A 16,914-nucleotide genomic window follows, 5' to 3' on the forward strand; every position below is an offset into this window, starting at 1 on the left:
TTTCCAGGAGTGTATTAAAGACAATTGACAGAGGATTTCATTCTTTCTGGAAGACAATGGCTGGCGAGTTGCTCCAAGTGGCCCAGTACTGTGTGTCATCACATCCCCATCCCCACAAGCAGGAGCGCTAGCTTTGTCCTATCCCTATGTTAGTAAGCCTTATATTTGCCACATTGGATGATTCTGTGGTACAGCAACTGGATATAATTTATAACTGTGCCCAAGTGCCTCAAGATGAAGCTATAATAGGCTTTGAAATCAACTGTAATTAAATGCCAACACAGAGGAATGGAAAACTACTGTGCGTGTGCGCGTGAATTTTTTCACATCATTTTATGTGGGCATGAGCACCAACCAACTGTCCTCTATCATCAATAAACATTGCCAAATTGCAACCAAAAGTAGAGGTAATCACCCAGTGGTGGAACACGCTGCTGAGCACAACACGTTCAATTTCTGCTTCACAACTCTTGCCACCTGGACCCTTCTGCCCAGCACAGTTTTTGTGAACTAGTAGACGGGAGCTATCCTTGCAACACATCCTTTGTTGTCATAGTCCTCCCAGCCTGTCTCTGATAACCTCATCTTCCCCTTTCTCTTCTGACACCTCCTCCCAATCCACTCCCCCACGTCAGGGTCATTGTGTGCTGCATGAACTCGCCAGCTCTGGCATTCAAAATTTTGTGTACCCATCCCTTCCACTTGCTGCCTCTGCCTCCCGTACTCTTATCTTGCATGCTTGCTGCATCCCTCAGAACTCTCAGCCACCCTCCACAGTCCCTCATCCGACACAATCCTCACTGCAGTGTATCTGCTGAACTACTGTCCTGGCATTGTGTATTCACGTAGCATCAATATATCAATGTGCACACATCTCTCTCTCTCTCTCTCTCTCTCTCTCTCTCTCTCTCTCTGTCTATCTGTGTGTGTCTGTATGTGTGTTTTTGTAGCTCAAAAAAAGATCCATCCAAAAGCTAGTGTAGTTGCTATTCTCTTTTGTACATCTGTCAATGGCACCTTGCCGTTACTATCCGATGAGTTGTTATCTTTACTTATATATCAAAATGAGAATTTACTAGAGAAAACTGTCAAACTGCAAGGAGACAGAACTGGTGGCCAGTACTTACTTAACATGTTGTTGGTTTGAACAACTCATTTCCAACCCTAACCATCTTTCCTTCCTGACAGAGAAACTTAATTCCAAATACTGAAACTTCCCCCCACCCCCCTCCCTCCTCCATGCACACGCACACATGCTTGTAATTTTACATTTTCTCAAATGAATTCTCTTTTTGATAGCCGTAAAGAGAAAGTACCCTCAACAAAATTAATCTTCGATATTGTGGTGTGTTGTTCTACATGCACACAGTCTGGTGTGCTGGTGGTCACCAGTTCAAATACAATCATCAGCAGATATGTTATTAAGTATTTATCATTTCTAGAAGGTTCTTGAAAATTTTTATATTTGCAAGGTTTGCTTATATGTATTCAATGTTTGTATAAATCGCAGCACTCTCGATCCATGAGACAGTTCGGTTGTGTCTGTAATAAATGTGCTTTCAATGATAAGTGTTGTACTTCACTGATGACCCTATTACATGGTCTGGACTTGTTAGTACTATGACATGATATTGGTGGAGATGCCATGGCTCCAATTAGGTAACACAAAAGCTGTCATCCATATGGACAGGTGCCAGAATACACGCAGTATATCATTCAAAAAGTCTGTAAATTGAGGAAACCAATGGATTTCAAGCCAGAAGCAGGTCAACTGCAAATGAGGCACCCATCAGTGTTTTCCACAGATGCTGGCCATGACTCCAAGAAATTGCTGAAACGATTCATCCAAGTCGACAAATAAAACAGGTGGGATGGCTTGATGTGTTTGGCAAATGTATATTTTTTACTTGGATGGCACAGCCTATAAGTGGTTCAAGAACACTGAAGAGAAGCTCAATAGCTGGGAAAAATTCCAGTGGCAAACAACAGCAAGTCTGCTTAGCTGAAGAACAGGGCCCAACATCATGGTTAAATGACACAGCCTTACATACAGAATGTTTTGCTCTATGGAACATTTTGAATCTGAAAATGACAGAATCTGACAAAATCTCTCATTTGATGAAAAGAGTCACAGAAGATATGTTTTAAATTCTTCTGGTAAAGAATGTCACAACAAAGGAAGAATTTATCATGAAGTGGTGCCCCTGCTTTGGAAAATACAAAAGGAAAAGAGTTGGTTCAAAAGACACGTCGACAAAGTTTTGAATGTGATCCCTATGGCAGTTGCAGAAGACCACCATACCCTCACCTCTCTCATTTGTTGGGTAGTAAGGGAAGAAATACAGCTGTTTATGACAGCCAGTGAAGTTGGAGCGAGTACTGAGTCATGGTGATAGCTCCTTATTGATTCTTCCCTGCCTTCCATAGTCTTGTGTTTATAGCATCACATTTCCCTCTATGTGTCAATTCTCCTTGTGAAGCAACATCTCTGGGGGTTCATCGAGGAGGCAATGGAACACGGAGGGAGCCAGTATGATGAAGGCATGTGAACAGCTGGGTATGGTGGACCATATGACTACCAGTGGCAGCTATATTTCTCAGGTGCTCGTTTTGGTCATAGCCTTATCGTTTCCCGTCTGCTGCAATTTTTGAGGGAGATAGCATCCGGTTGTATGATTTCCATTCATCTTGATGTCTGTTGGCTTACGATTTAGGTGATTCAATGCTGTGTGTGACTGGATATTTAGTGCTGCCCTGACAATATTCAACTTGCCTTTCCCTTCTGCACCTTTCATGTACAGTGGTCTTACTAAAAGTGTGTTTGGCTTAGTCTGGTCTTCGAGGCTTCCTGGAGGGCTGAACTCAATGTGATTACTGATTGAGCCTCTTTCTTTGTTTATGGGTATTTTTTATTAATTAGGTATTTGTGCCTCTGAGTGCCTCTCTAAAGGTGATTTTCTGTGTTATTTTTTGAATGTGCAATTTGTCGTTATAGTGGCTGAAGGCAGTTACTTATCCTTTTATTGTATTGGTGATTACTTTGAAGGTTGCCCTGTTTTATTTAAATATTGGTGGCCATCCTTTTTTAATAAGTGTGTTCTTAATTGAAGTTTAGTCCTTTAGCATTCTATAAACAATTTTGTTGTGTAAGTGGCTCTGAGATTTCTTATGGATGGCTACATGAAATTTTGATTGAACTGAAACGTTTAATTAGGCATATGAACACCTGAGGCTGAAGTCTATCAAATTTACTTGTATTTTCTGCTGCTGGTTATTTTAGCAGTTGCCTTTTTTACTTGTGGGCAAGTGGATTTAAAACCTGTATGTCTAATGTGTATGCAAATTGTGTTATAGACTTCCTTGCTTAAGGTGCTGCGTGAGCAGCTAATGGGCATGAAAAACTGTTCAGTTGCAGTTCTGTGGAGGTAAGCTCATTCCTTCTTGCCTTATTTTAATATATGCTGTCAAAAGACTTGGTGGCCTGACAGTTATTGGCTGTATTTGCCACTGAGCCTCTAATTATAATTGTGACTAATCAGTTCGTTAAAGCTTGAGCCTGTCTTAAACTCATATGTTCTCTTTTCTTGAATGGAGATCCTTGTTACGACAGTTAAAGGTAAGTTGCTGCTCTTTGCTATGTTCATGTAAGGGCTTCATTTGTAATTATTAAAACTGCATCTTTGGCACTCACATATTTAGTGCCTTTTGTTAATAGCACTAACTTGCCTCAGCTTGCAGCTGACTTCTCTACGCCTCACAGGTGTGGGGACCTGTTAATGTTATGCACAGCCTTGTTGTTTGTTAACTTGTGTCGTGGCGCAGGGGATTGGCCTAAGCACGATAACTCAGGCCATCTGTTGGAACGAGCAACTTAAGTTCTCTTGTGTATTTTATGCCCTATATTCTTATTCTAAATTGTACCCTTTCCCTCACATCATCTTGTTTGTTTGAGTTTTAGAATTAAGTAATTGTACTGTGCCAGCTTTCTCTTAATGATTGGGAACTCAGGGTTTATTTGAAGGTGTTTCTTTTAATTGGCTATAGCCTGAGCTGCCAATGTACTGCTTTTACCTTGTATCCTGTACAGGCAATTTAGTGTTATTTATTTAAATTTTTTTTATAGAAAAAGTGGTGAAATATGGAAAAAAATCTGTTTTAGCAGTATATTCGCTTCTTTTTGGTATAAGGAACTGTTAATGTTATTATGAAATAACTTGTTGTCTTTTAGAAACAACTGACTGATTATAAATTGTAGCAGTTTCTGTGATTAACACAGTTTGGTCGAGTGCGAACTGAATGAGGAAACAGGCCCCCAGGGCCTCATTTTTACCATTTTCTTAATGTGAAATGCTACTGTTCTTTATTGTGTTTATATCTCTGTTATACATTTTGACATATTTGTCCTTTGGTGGTTGTTTGTTGAAAGGGAGTCTGATCACTTCTTTATTTAACATTGTTTGTTGTTATTTGAGTAAATGTAATCAAACAACAAATGACATTATTACTCTGGATTGCCCCCTCATGCTTCCTTATCCTTATGGCAGCCAGTGAAGTCGGATCGAGTATACAAGGCATAGTGGCCATATGTCAGGAGGTAATAAGAGAATGTTGAAAAGGTATCAATCTTTAGCAAATGCAATGTGAAGAATGTATTTGGCCAACTCGAGACTTATGCCGTAGCTGTCAAATGACAATCCAGCATCTGACCACTGTAATGCCCTGCAGAAGAGCAGACATTTGGAGGACAACATGCCAGTCTGTTTTCGCCGTGGATACCCTGGACATATCATACACTACTGCAAAGAAAGAAAACGAGTGTTCGACAATTATTATGCTGCAAGAAGTCAACCATCACAGCAGTTCTATTCACACCAGACAACTATAGGCGATTATAGTCTACATGTGGGATGAAGGACTTTGCCATATTCTGGACGAGGTGGCTCCCTCCCATCATGCCGTAGCCATTTACCAAAGACATACAGAGGTACAGACTGCTCTCGCCTAGCCACCAAATTCAGGAAAACTTATGGATGTGAGGCTGCCACAGATGAAAATCCTCCATGGGTAACAATCATCAAGATGGCAGCAAACCGCATCGACACTCACCCAGCCCAGGTCCATGTCGAATCAGGGGGCTTCTTTTTCTGTTATGTTGAATACTTATCATTGCCAGCTAATGAAGACTGTGTTTCAGGATATGAAAGCAAGTTTGCTTAACAGTTCAAATGTGAAATACATCCAGCTGACAGGAACACATATTGCTAGAATAATTGTAAAAGACAGAGCATAGCCCTTCAAATTTGTTTTTTTAACACGATTTAGCCATTATGGTTATTCTCAGATTAGACTTCTCGCCAGCATCACAAGTAGGCATAGCATGTGCAAGGTCAGAGATCCAAATTGATTACATTATTCCAATAAACACGCATAACAAAGATTATTCTGGGCGAATGTCTGCCACTTAAGACATCGTTAACTTGCCGTCATCAACAAGACTAGTCCCAGTCACCAATCAAGATGTTCAGTTAAACTGTGAAGCTTTTGTCAATTGCAAAATGCTACTCATGCTCACAAAGGATATCCACATGCCAGTGACAATCACATGCATTGTAGGTGGTCAAGATCTTTGGATCACTAGCTGATACAAGCAGCCACAACTCATCCCTAATTATGTGCGCATAGGAACAGCCAAGCCAGTTCTGGATGGGCAGCTCAAATCTACTGACAAAGAATTGTGCTTCACTGTCAATGTGCGCACAGAGAAGAATCTGCATAGCTGTTACGAAGATTATAGCATCTACATTCATTCAGTTGGGCCAAACAGCTTTGAAACCTCTATCAGGACCTGAAACGAGATCATGGATGCAGAATGGCAGAAATCAGTTATGATGCTACTGGGGTAAACTTGCTGTGGGTCCCTCGTCACACAGGTATTATTGGTAGTGAACAAGCTGATAGCCTAGCCGGAACAGTGGCAACGACCCCATTTGTTCAACTGCAACCTGTCCTATCACCAAGTTGATGATGAAATCTTAACATGTTGTTGCAGGATGTAAAATTTTCGATCACCTACAGAGACATGGCAAAACCATATTTAAAGAGAAGTTCTGTGATCCTACACTTGAACAGGAGATAGATTAAATTCATGATAATTTTAATGACTGGTCATGGGAACTTCAAGAAATATCTATAAATGATGACAATGCAGAAGGCAGCTCCTAAATATAGACTACATGGTGAGAGGGATGAAACCACACTCTAATCTTCCAATGTGAAGCACTGGAGTGCATAAGACACAAAAAATTTGTGTCACTAATTGAAAGGGGCAAAGTACTTCTGAACTAAAGACATGCAAACAGGCTACTGACAAATTGAAGTTGATAGAGAAAAGAATGCCTTCATAACTCCCGATGGCCGATAACAGTTCAAACTTATTCTGTGTGGACTATGCAATGTTCCATCACCTTCAAGCACATGATGCTTTGACACCTTAAATAGATGATGGATCTTTGCTATCTGGATGGCACTGTCATTATTTTAAAGACTTCTGAAGAACACACAACCTGCCCGACAACTGTGTTGAAATGTGTTGAGACTACAGGTCTCAACCTCAATCTGAACAATGCCTCTTTGTTGCTCAAGCAATAAAAACTTTGGGGCTAGTGATGGAGTCAGTCCTAAACAAGAGAAAATAAGTGCAGCAAAGATTTTCCAGCTCTTCAAAACATTCCTGATGTGAGAAGTTTTTGCAGAATGTGCTCATATTACAGGCTGTTCACAAATTATTTCTGTAGCAAGGCATATCCCCTGCAAGAACTACTGCAGGAAGACACCAAATTTTTCTGGAAGACGTGCAAGAAAGATCTTTCCATGTTCTTAATGAGGCACTAACATCTTCTCCAGTCCTAGCTTAACAAGAATGTTGAGACAGAGTTTCACACCGACACTAGTAGGTACGGGATTGGTACATTTCTAGTAAAAATTCGGGAAGATGCTGAAAAGGTAATAGCTTTTGATTCCACAATACTAGTCAAATGTGAGATGAACTACTATACAAACAAGAATGAATGCCTTGCCGCTGTTTGGGCCAACAAGTTCCAACCATATTTATTTGGCAAACCACCACTTTCTATGCTGGCTAACTAGCCTGAAGGATCTGTTGAGTTGACTGGCGAGATGAGCACTGAGGCTTCAGAAATACATCACAGTAGTATACAGAAAGAGACACAAACATGAGGATGCTAGTCAGCTTTCAAGGAATCTTTTGGTGGAACACAGCAGCATAAACAAAGTCTGTCATCAGTGCATTAAATGACACTGCTGCTGAAAAGAGGGAAGATCCAGTACTGCTGAAAACCATACAGTACTTGAAGGAACAGGAAATAGCCAAAAGTGAATTTCAATTAACATTGTGATCACAATGTGCACATCCTCTAGTGCACTCATACAGACTCTTAAAAAGATCTAGATCCAGGGTGCTGGAGTTGGCTCCAAGGAGACAGTGTGAAACAGTGGGCCACTATTTCTCCTGAAGGGGGAGGAATGCCGAGAGCTAGGCTGCATACCTTGTGGAGTAGTGGTTAGGGTCACTGCCTGGAGTGCTGCATGTCACCAGTTCAAACTACACCACCAGCAAATATTTGTTATTTAGTATTTGAGTGCTGTGTGTCACCAGTTCAAACCACACCACCAGCAAATATTCGTTATTTAATATTTATCATTTCTAAGAAGTCCTCAAAATTTCTTCTGTTTATAACATTTGCATATTCTGGAATAACATGTTTGTATAAATAGCAGTAAACCTACCCAGGAGTTCAGTTATCTTCTGGCTATATGTTGGTGTTCATAATAAATATGCTTTCTCTGCTAGGTAGTGCACTTCATGAACAATCTTGTTTTTAGATTGGTAATTGATTGTGGTTACAATGTGACAGGGTACGGTTTTCAGAAATACTTAGCTGACTCACAGTCAAACTAACTAAGTCAGTAAGTGTTAGCTCTTAATTGTCCATGGGTTCGTTAAAGACAAAAGGAAATCTGTTCATCACAAAACTGCATTTATATCACAGTTTTTTATTGCCACTGAGTACATGTGTGAATATATAAAAAATAAAAATGAGGGTTTTACATTAAGGAAAAAAGAGGCAGTATTTCATAGAAACTAGATAACATACACCAAGTCTCTCAGGAATAAATACTTACATTTTTTGGACAACGATTTTTGCAGGATTGAAGTATACTTCTGGAATCCTCACTGGCGTTGATCCATTCACTGCAGCGTACAAAAAGTTGGTTGAGAGCACAGTGGCATCGGAGGCGTATCATTTGTGGGCAAGGTGCACAGGAGCCAGGATGGCATGGCTTTGGACAGATGTGTGAGCAGCCTTCAGGACGGGGTTTTGAGCATCCAGCTTCACACACTTCACACGTCTCCCCAGCCTATTGAATATCATTAAACAAATGAATAACATATTATAGTTGTCAGAAGTTGTTTCTTACAATTACTTGTGTTTAGTGATACATAATAACAAACATAACAGTATGGAACAAAACAGTTGTCTAACAAAACAGTTGTGTTCTTGCCTCACCCTAACCTATAGGTCCACTAAAAGAGATACAGAACAAATTGTAATATGAATTACAGCAGGGTTCAGCATATTGTTATATGCTGAAAGTTGCGCTAGGTGAAAGAACAGCAGGTTGGGCTATAACAAGAAGCATCACTGTCAGTTTCATTTTTTATCCCAGGTCAGGAGGAAAATACTATAAAATCTAAAAATCAATTGTACTTAATCTAACAGATTGTCAACTTTTACACTCATAAACATTAAGGATGACCAATATTCACCTGCTTGAAGAACTACGCACATTATACAATTTACTTTGTTTGACCCCACAGGAAACAACTTTTGATAATGATGCGTAAGTGGTTTTATCTAATAGTATACATCACAACTTTTTTAAGGAAGACTGAAAACTAAATTGTGCTTCAAATTCAGGCCAATCAGGAACAGCCCCCCCCCTTTTTTTTTACACAGTTGGTTTCATTACTTTGAGCAATTGCGTGAAGTACAAAGGTGGATCACATAAAAAAGCCCTTTATAACAACTGTTTTCTCCATCTGAACGAACCTCAAAAGGCCAAACGGTTCGGATGGATTGCCATGTCATCCTCAGCTGATAGGCGTCACTGATGCAATATGACAGAGCATGTGGGCAGCACACTGCTCTCCTGGCTATTGTCTGTTTTTATGACGAGAGCAGCTATTTCTCAATTAAGTAGCTCCTCAATTGGTCTCACAAGAGCTGACTGCACCTTGCTTAGCAACATTGCTCAGCAGACCCTGACAGTCACCCAACCAACTGCTAGCCAGGCCCGACAGCACTTAACTTTGGTGATCTAACGGGAACCAGTATTACCATTGCAGCAAGGTCATTGGCCTAACAACTGTTTTAGTTAAAAACAATTCTAATTTCTGTTTTGTTATCTTTGTACATGATAAGCCATCTTACTGATACTCTTACTCATCAACCAATTTATGACATTTTCAAATAAAGTGTGAGGGCATGGCTGAAGTCAATTGCACATGAACTGTTGCACCTCTGTTTTGGCCACGAAGAGCTTTCCATCAATAACTTCCCCGAACAGCCCAATAGTGCATCAGTCACATAGTGAGGCAACTGAATTATAGGACTGATGTTCCTCTACCAGCGGATAACTGCTTCTCGGATTTCGCCAAAAAAAGAAAATATGTAACCTCCCTTCTTATACCTTGTGAGAAGCATGTTGGAACAGCAACTCATGCAGATTTGTGCTCTTCCTACAGCAACTTCGAAGCCCAACAAGCTGACACTTTTCAGAATACCAACTCATTCCTAGTGACAGCTGAATGCTTCCATAATTGACTTGAGGTTTCCAAGAGATTTCAAACACAACCAAGTGCCAATCATTTCTGATACTTTCACATAGAATTTTGACATTTTGAACAGTGCTGTTGATTTTTTTTAAGGCGCAAAACAATTGATGTCTTAAGTCTCCACGTCATAACCTTTGAACACCAATAAGTAAGACAAGTTTAAAGTGACTGTATGTTAAGCCCAATCAATGGAAGGAAAAAGAGCTAAAAACAATGACTCCTCCATATTGCTACAATGGATAAAAAGTAAAATGCAATTGACAGCCCGCACGTCATTCTCTAAATTGGACGATAACATACACTGGAACGTAACGATTAAAAATAGGCCATTGGGTCAGGAAATGGCAGTGTGTCAAAGGTTGATGACAATGAGCATAAAATAGTGGGGGATTACTGTGTTAACGAATGGTGATGGCTATAACGACAGTGCCTAATATGCAACCTAGCTAAAATTATCTCCTCGTGACAAGAGGATGAGAGGGGGTCAGCCAAGCTATTGGGAGAGGTTTAATTCCCTGGAGCTTGTTCTCATGAAGAGAAGACCAGTGTTGATGCCAAAATGACACCATCTGCAGACATACAGCAACACGATCATCTGAAGGAGTGGAAGAGCTAGCAGGTTGAGGTAGGAGAACTGCAGCCTTGGCAGCAGCATCAGCAGCCTCATTTCCCATCAGACTGACATGACCAGTAACCCACATGAACATCACAGTGGCTCCCTTTACAGCGAGTAAGTGGAAGCTTTCTTGGGCCCATTGCACTAAGGGAGAGACTGTGTAGAGCACAGAGAGGCTCTGAAGGGCAATGAGAGAATCAGAGCATTTGAAAAAATTACAAAGCCTGTGTCACTGAATGCACTGGGTGGCCTTATAGAGGATGAGGAGCTCTGCTGAGAAAAATTGTGAAGTGTTTTGGAAGTCCATACCAAAAATGGCTGATGCCAAAGACAAAGGCACACCCGACACCATAGTTGGTCTTTGCTAAGTTGCATGTGAAGGTCAAGAAACTTATAGTGACAGATCGAATCCTAACTAGTGTTCTTGGGAAATGAAAGAAGTCCAAGATTAACACCAGCTGCCGCATGAAGCCAAAGTACTGAAGGATTTACACCCATTGGGAATGTGGTAGGCAGCGTGAAGTTAAGCTGCCGGAGCAGAAGCCAAAAGTGAATTCTAAGAGGTAACAGAGAAGAAGGGCGTCACCCATACTGGTGGTCAAGGGAGTCATCTAAAAAGAGGGCATGTGATGGGAGGCCAGGCATGGAAGATAAAGGGCATGCATACCTGCTGAGGAGGACGTCGTGCCAGTATGGCAGTGGTAGTTTGGCAACTTCTGCATAGAGACCCTCAACCAGGCTAGTGTATAAGGCACCAGTGGTCAAACGTACTCCATGATGGTGGATAGTGTTAAGATGGCATAAGCTGGATGGACATGCAGAAGAATAAATGAAACACTCATAGCCCAGTTTCAAACGAACAAGGGATCATAGAAACAGAGGAGGTGGTTTGATCTGCTCCCCAGGAAGTAACGCTTAGGACACGCAGTGGTGCTGATGCAGGGTTGATGCAAGTGGACACCCCCCCCCCCCCCCCCCAAATATCTCCTCATTATATCTTGTACTCTTTACAGCTAAGCTCCATGTGGGGCCAGGAACTGTTACTTTTTCAGAACTGTGCATGTAAATAGCTATGAATTTTGTTCACGAGATGATGTGTTGTGCAACCCCTCCTCAAGGGAGCACAGAAGCTCACACGTCACACGTCTAGTGGGTGTGCAATTTAATGACGCTCATTTATATTTGATCCACCTTATCAATATGCACAACAACGGCCAATGGCAACTCCTAAAGATAATCAGGGACCACCATCACTCTACAAGGTATACTGCTTTAAACAGAAATTTACCCTTGCAAGTTACAGAGGAGTAAAGGGTGAGCACAAAGACATTTGTAAGGTCAGCCTGTGTTTGCCCTGTTTCTGTTCTTTCAATTACACATTCTTGTACTTGAAACAATGAAAACTCCAGGTTGTAATACCAACAATATAAGGAAAAAGATAAGATTGCTACCCACTGTAAAGATGACATGTTTTGTTGCAGACAGGTACAATACACAAGTAGTTTTGGCCAAAGCTTTCTTCAGAAAAGGAAATACATATACATTCATTCACACAAGCAAGCACACTGAGCACACCTGACCGCCATCTCTGGCAGCTTGGACCGAAGACGCTGGAGATGGTGGTCATTTGTGAGAGGTATGCTTACTTGTGCAAGTGTGTGTGTGTGTGTGTGTGTGTGTGTGTGTGTGTGTGTGTGTGTGCGCGCGCGTGTGCGAGTGCTTCTTCAGAGGAGGATTTGGCCAGAAGCTAAATGTGTAACCGTCTCTTCGTTGTGCCTGTCTGCAACTCAACATGTCTTCTTTACAGTGAGTAGTAACCCATGTTTTTCCTTATATTGTTGACATTCTTGCACTCCACTAAACAATATTCTGCATTAGCTATTCTGGCTGTATTTAGTCATTTTGCAGAGCTCAGGTGATCTATTCCACAGTTTCACATGGAGGAATAGTATTGGAACATTTATAGGGGGCAGTTGTGTTAAAGTTATGATAAGAATATCCTTGTAAACTTTTTAACAGTAATTTCATTGTAATGTATGTAAGTCCCATAATTGCCCATTATCAATGTAATTGCAAAATAATAATTGATCAACAACAGGCCTATAAAAATAGCATAGACACAAAGATTCACAATAAAATGAAATGAGAACATGAATCATTTTAAAGGGAGTACTAGATTACAACAATTAATAAATAGATTTAGATGTGTGTCTAAATCTTTATTTATCACAGTATTAACATGGGGATTGATTACCTCTGTCTCAGATTTTGCGCCTACAACTTCATGACATGGTAGCGTACATGTATGATTGCCACAAGCCAAGCGACGGCCACATGGACGTTGACATGAAGATGGCTTGGCTAGATAACATGGCCAGTCACTTGTTTCATGACCACCAAGACAAGTTACAGGCATCGGCACCTGTAGGAAAAAAGCATTTTTGATGTATATGATGCATGCCCAAATTTTTTTTAATAAGACTTAAATAACAACAAGAGTTCCATTGGGATTTTCCATTGTTTAGTAAATGGATGGAAATGGCTTCTTCATATATATATATATATATATATATATAAACAAAGATGCTGTAACTTACCAAACGAGAAAGCATTGGTATATTGACAGACACAACAAAAAACACACAAACACACACACAAATTTCAAGCTTTCACAACCCAAGGTTGCGAAAGACTTCTTTCCACTCAGATTGGAATGACTCCTTACCCTCTCCCTTAAAACCCACATCTTTTCATCTTTCCCGCTCCTTCCCTCTTTCCTGATGAAGCAACCTTGGGTTGCGAAAGCTTGAAATTTGTGTGTGTGTTTGTGTGTTTTTTGTTGTGTCTATCAACATACCAACGCTTTCTCGTTTGGTAAGTTACAGCATCTTTGTTTTTGTATATATTTTTCCCATGTGAAATGTTACCGTAATAGAGGGAAACATTCCACGTGGGAAAAAAATATATATCTTAGCACAGTGTTACACCGTCCGGGTTATCTGGATACTTCCCACTAACACCAACCTGTCAGAACTCCGGAGATGGGAACTTGGCCTTCAGTATATCCTCTCTTCTCGTTACCCGCCAGGCCTCAACCTCCGCTAATTTCCAGTTGCCGCCGCACATACCTCACCTGTCATTCAACAACATCTTTCCCTCTGTACTTCTGCCTCGACTGACATCTCTGCCCAAACTCTTTGCCTTTACAAATGTCTGCTTGTGTCTGTGTTGGTTGCGAAAGCTTAAATTTTGTGTGAAGCTTTCGCAACTAATGGTTGCTTCGTCAGGAAAGAGGGAAGGACAGGGAAAGACAAAAGGATGTGGGTTTTAAGGGAGAGGGTAAGGAGTCATTCCAATCCCGGGAGCGGAAAGACTTACCTTAGGGAGGAAAAAAGGGCAGGTATACACTCGCACACACACACATATCCATCCGCACATACACAGACACAAGCAGACATTTGTAAAAGCAAAGAGTTTGGGGAGAGATGTCAGTCGAGGCAGAAGTACAGAGGCAAAGATGTTGTTGAATGACAGGTGATGTATGAGCGGCGGCAACTCGAAATTAGCGGAGGTTGAGGCTTGGTGGGTAACGAGAAGAGAGGATATACTGGAGGGCAAGTTCCCATCTCCGGAGTTCTGACAGGTTGGTGTTGGTGAGAAGTATCCCGATAACCCGGACGGTGTAACACTGTGCCAAGATGTGCTGGCCGTGCACCAAGGCATGTTTAGCCACAGGGTGATCCTTATTACCAACAAACACTATCTGCCTGTGTCCATTCATGCGAATGGACAGTTTGTTGCTGGTCATTCCCACATACAAAGCTTCACAGTGTAGGCAGGTCAGTTGGTAAATCACGTGGGTGCTTTCACACGTGGCTCTGCCTTTGATCGTGTACACCTTCCGGGTTACAGGACTGGAGTAGGTGGTGGTGGGAGGGTGCATGGGACAGGTTTTACACCGGGGGCGGTTACAAGGGTAGGAGCCAGAGGGTAGGGAAGGTGGTTTGGGGATTTCATAGGGATGAACCAAGAGGTTACAAAGGTTGGGTGGACGGCAGAAAGACACTCTTGGTGGAGTGGGGAGGATTTAATGAAGGATGGATCTCATTTCAGGGCAGGATTTAAGGAAGTCGTATCCCTGCTGGAGAACCACATTCAGAGTCTGATCCAGTCCCGGAAAGTATCCTGTCACAAGTGGGGCACTTTTGGGGTTCTTCTGTGGGAGGTTCTGGGTTTGAGCGGATGAGGAAGTGGCTCTGGTAATTTGCTTCTGTACCAGGTCGGGAGGGTAGTTGCGGGATGCGAAAGCTGTTTTCAGGTTGTTCGTGTAATGGTTCAGGGATTCCGGACTGGAGCAGATTCGTTTGCCACGAAGACCTAGGCTGTAGGGAAGGGACCGTTTGATGTGGAATGGGTGGCAGGTGTCATAATGGAGGTACTGTTGCTTGTTGGTGGGTTTGATGTGGACGGACGTGTGAAGCTGGCCATTGGACAGATGGAGGTCAACATCAAGGAAAGTGGCATGGGATTTGGAGTAGGACCAGGTGAATCTGATGGAACCAAAGGAGTTGAGGCTGGAGAGGAAATTCCGTTCTTCTTCTTCACTGTGAGTCCAGATCATGAAGATGTCATCAATAAATCTGTACCAAACTGTGGGTTGGCAGGCCTCGGTAACCAACAAGGCTTCCTCTAAGCGACCCATGAATAGGTTGGCGTACGAGGGGGCCATCCTGGTACCCATGGCTGTTCCCTTTAATTGTTGGTATGTCTGGCCTTCGTAAGTGAATAAGTTGTGAGTCAGGATGAAGCTGGCTAAGGTAATGAGGAAAGAGGTTTTAGGTATGGTGGCAGGTGATCGGCGTGAAAGGAAGTGCTCCATCGCAGCGAGGCCCTGGACATGTGGAATATTTGTGTATAAGGAAGTGGCATCAATGGTTACAAGGATGGTTTCCGGGGGTAACAGATTTGGTAAGGATTCCAGGCGTTCAAAAAAGTGTTTGGTGTCTTTGATGAAGGATGGGAGACTGCATGTAATGGGTTGAAGGTGTTGATCTACGTAGGCAGAGATACGTTCTGTGGGGGCTTATATAAACTGAAAGAGAGGAAACTTAGAACTATGGAATGATCAAAATTGAGGTAAATATGTGCTATAGAAACATGACACTATATAGTTCTGGACAGTATACAAATAATGAAAGGAGTAAAGGTAGACAACCATTCACCACATAATTCAGGGTTTGAGTGGTGGACAGGAACATAAAAGACTAAAATTGTCACTAAACTTTTCGACAGTGTCTTTTCACACACATTCATATTACACTCTACCAGTTGACTACATTGTTACAGTATTACAGCCCGACTGGCTTAAATGCTGGAGCAATGTGCTTAATAAGATATTTCTGTTTTGTTCAGTTAGCTCTGCGGAAGTATTATGCCTGAAAGCTTAGTAATAATTTCACTCTTATTTATGTGCCTGTCAAACATTCAGTGCCTTAATGATATGGTATGTAGTTAGTTACCTCCACTACTCCTATTATTACTATAAAACAAAATTTTATGAACTAAAACTAGTCCTGTCCAGCAGACATTCATTACATTCACTGATGTCCACAGGATATTTTCCACACAAACTGTTGGCATACAACATTGAGAACAAACAACAGAAATGATGTGATTTCTAAGGTTTTCTTGGTGTGACAAGATTGAGGGTATGTTTTTATGGTTTCTAGCTGAGTTGAGGATTCTGTTTTGATGACTGACCTCATCATCTTTCTCAGGTCCTCTGAGCAGTGCTCAATACCTGGACTCAAAGCAGACTGCTGTGAGACAATGTTTGTGTCACACCCAAATCAAGGTCAATTAGACTGATATTATTTTAAGTTTGAACATTTCAACTATGTATCCAATAAGGGATCTCATCATACAGCAACATCAATGCTGGTGTACTCCAAGGTCAGAGCTGGAGTCAGTTTCCTACATTCTTTTCACAGCTGACATATCAGTCACGGGCTGCATTCTGCTGGTACTGTGGCAGGCCTCATTAAGCTTGTGTGCTTAGATGAGACATACCATTTGGATGGAGCAGAAGTACTTGGATGGTGCACAAACATCTGTTAAATTAATCAATTCCAAGATATGACAAATCACATAACCAACCAAACTCTGAAGTGCATTCAACACCAACAAAAGCAATGCCATTATCATCAGCCTTTTGGATAATACAGCCAACCTACAAACCATACACATTCACGGTAATACAGGGCAATGGAGCACAATTGTGCATTCCCTTGGCATCACACTGAATACTCAGTTAATGTGCAGCCAGTATGTACTAGAACTGCAAGGGAAGGCATCTGTTCCTTCCAAATGCTGCTACCTGCCA

At 41.6% G+C, this 16,914-nt stretch overlaps 1 protein-coding gene across 1 annotated transcript in view; it reads right to left on the bottom strand.

Annotated features, from left to right (window-relative positions):
- Positions 1 to 16,914, bottom strand: part of LOC124612761 (NF-X1-type zinc finger protein NFXL1) — a 110,809-nt gene that overhangs the window by 19,195 nt on the left and 74,700 nt on the right. Inside the window, exons 10-11 of the mRNA XM_047141154.1 lie at positions 12,787 to 12,954; positions 8,203 to 8,439 (exon numbers count right to left, since the gene is read on the bottom strand). Of these exons, the coding sequence (XP_046997110.1) occupies positions 8,203 to 8,439; positions 12,787 to 12,954 (405 nt within the window). The remainder of the gene's footprint in view (positions 1 to 8,202; positions 8,440 to 12,786; positions 12,955 to 16,914) is intronic.

The sequence above is a fragment of the Schistocerca americana genome, chromosome 4 (assembly GCF_021461395.2).
Source record: "Schistocerca americana isolate TAMUIC-IGC-003095 chromosome 4, iqSchAmer2.1, whole genome shotgun sequence".
Taxonomy (NCBI): domain Eukaryota; kingdom Metazoa; phylum Arthropoda; class Insecta; order Orthoptera; family Acrididae; genus Schistocerca; species Schistocerca americana.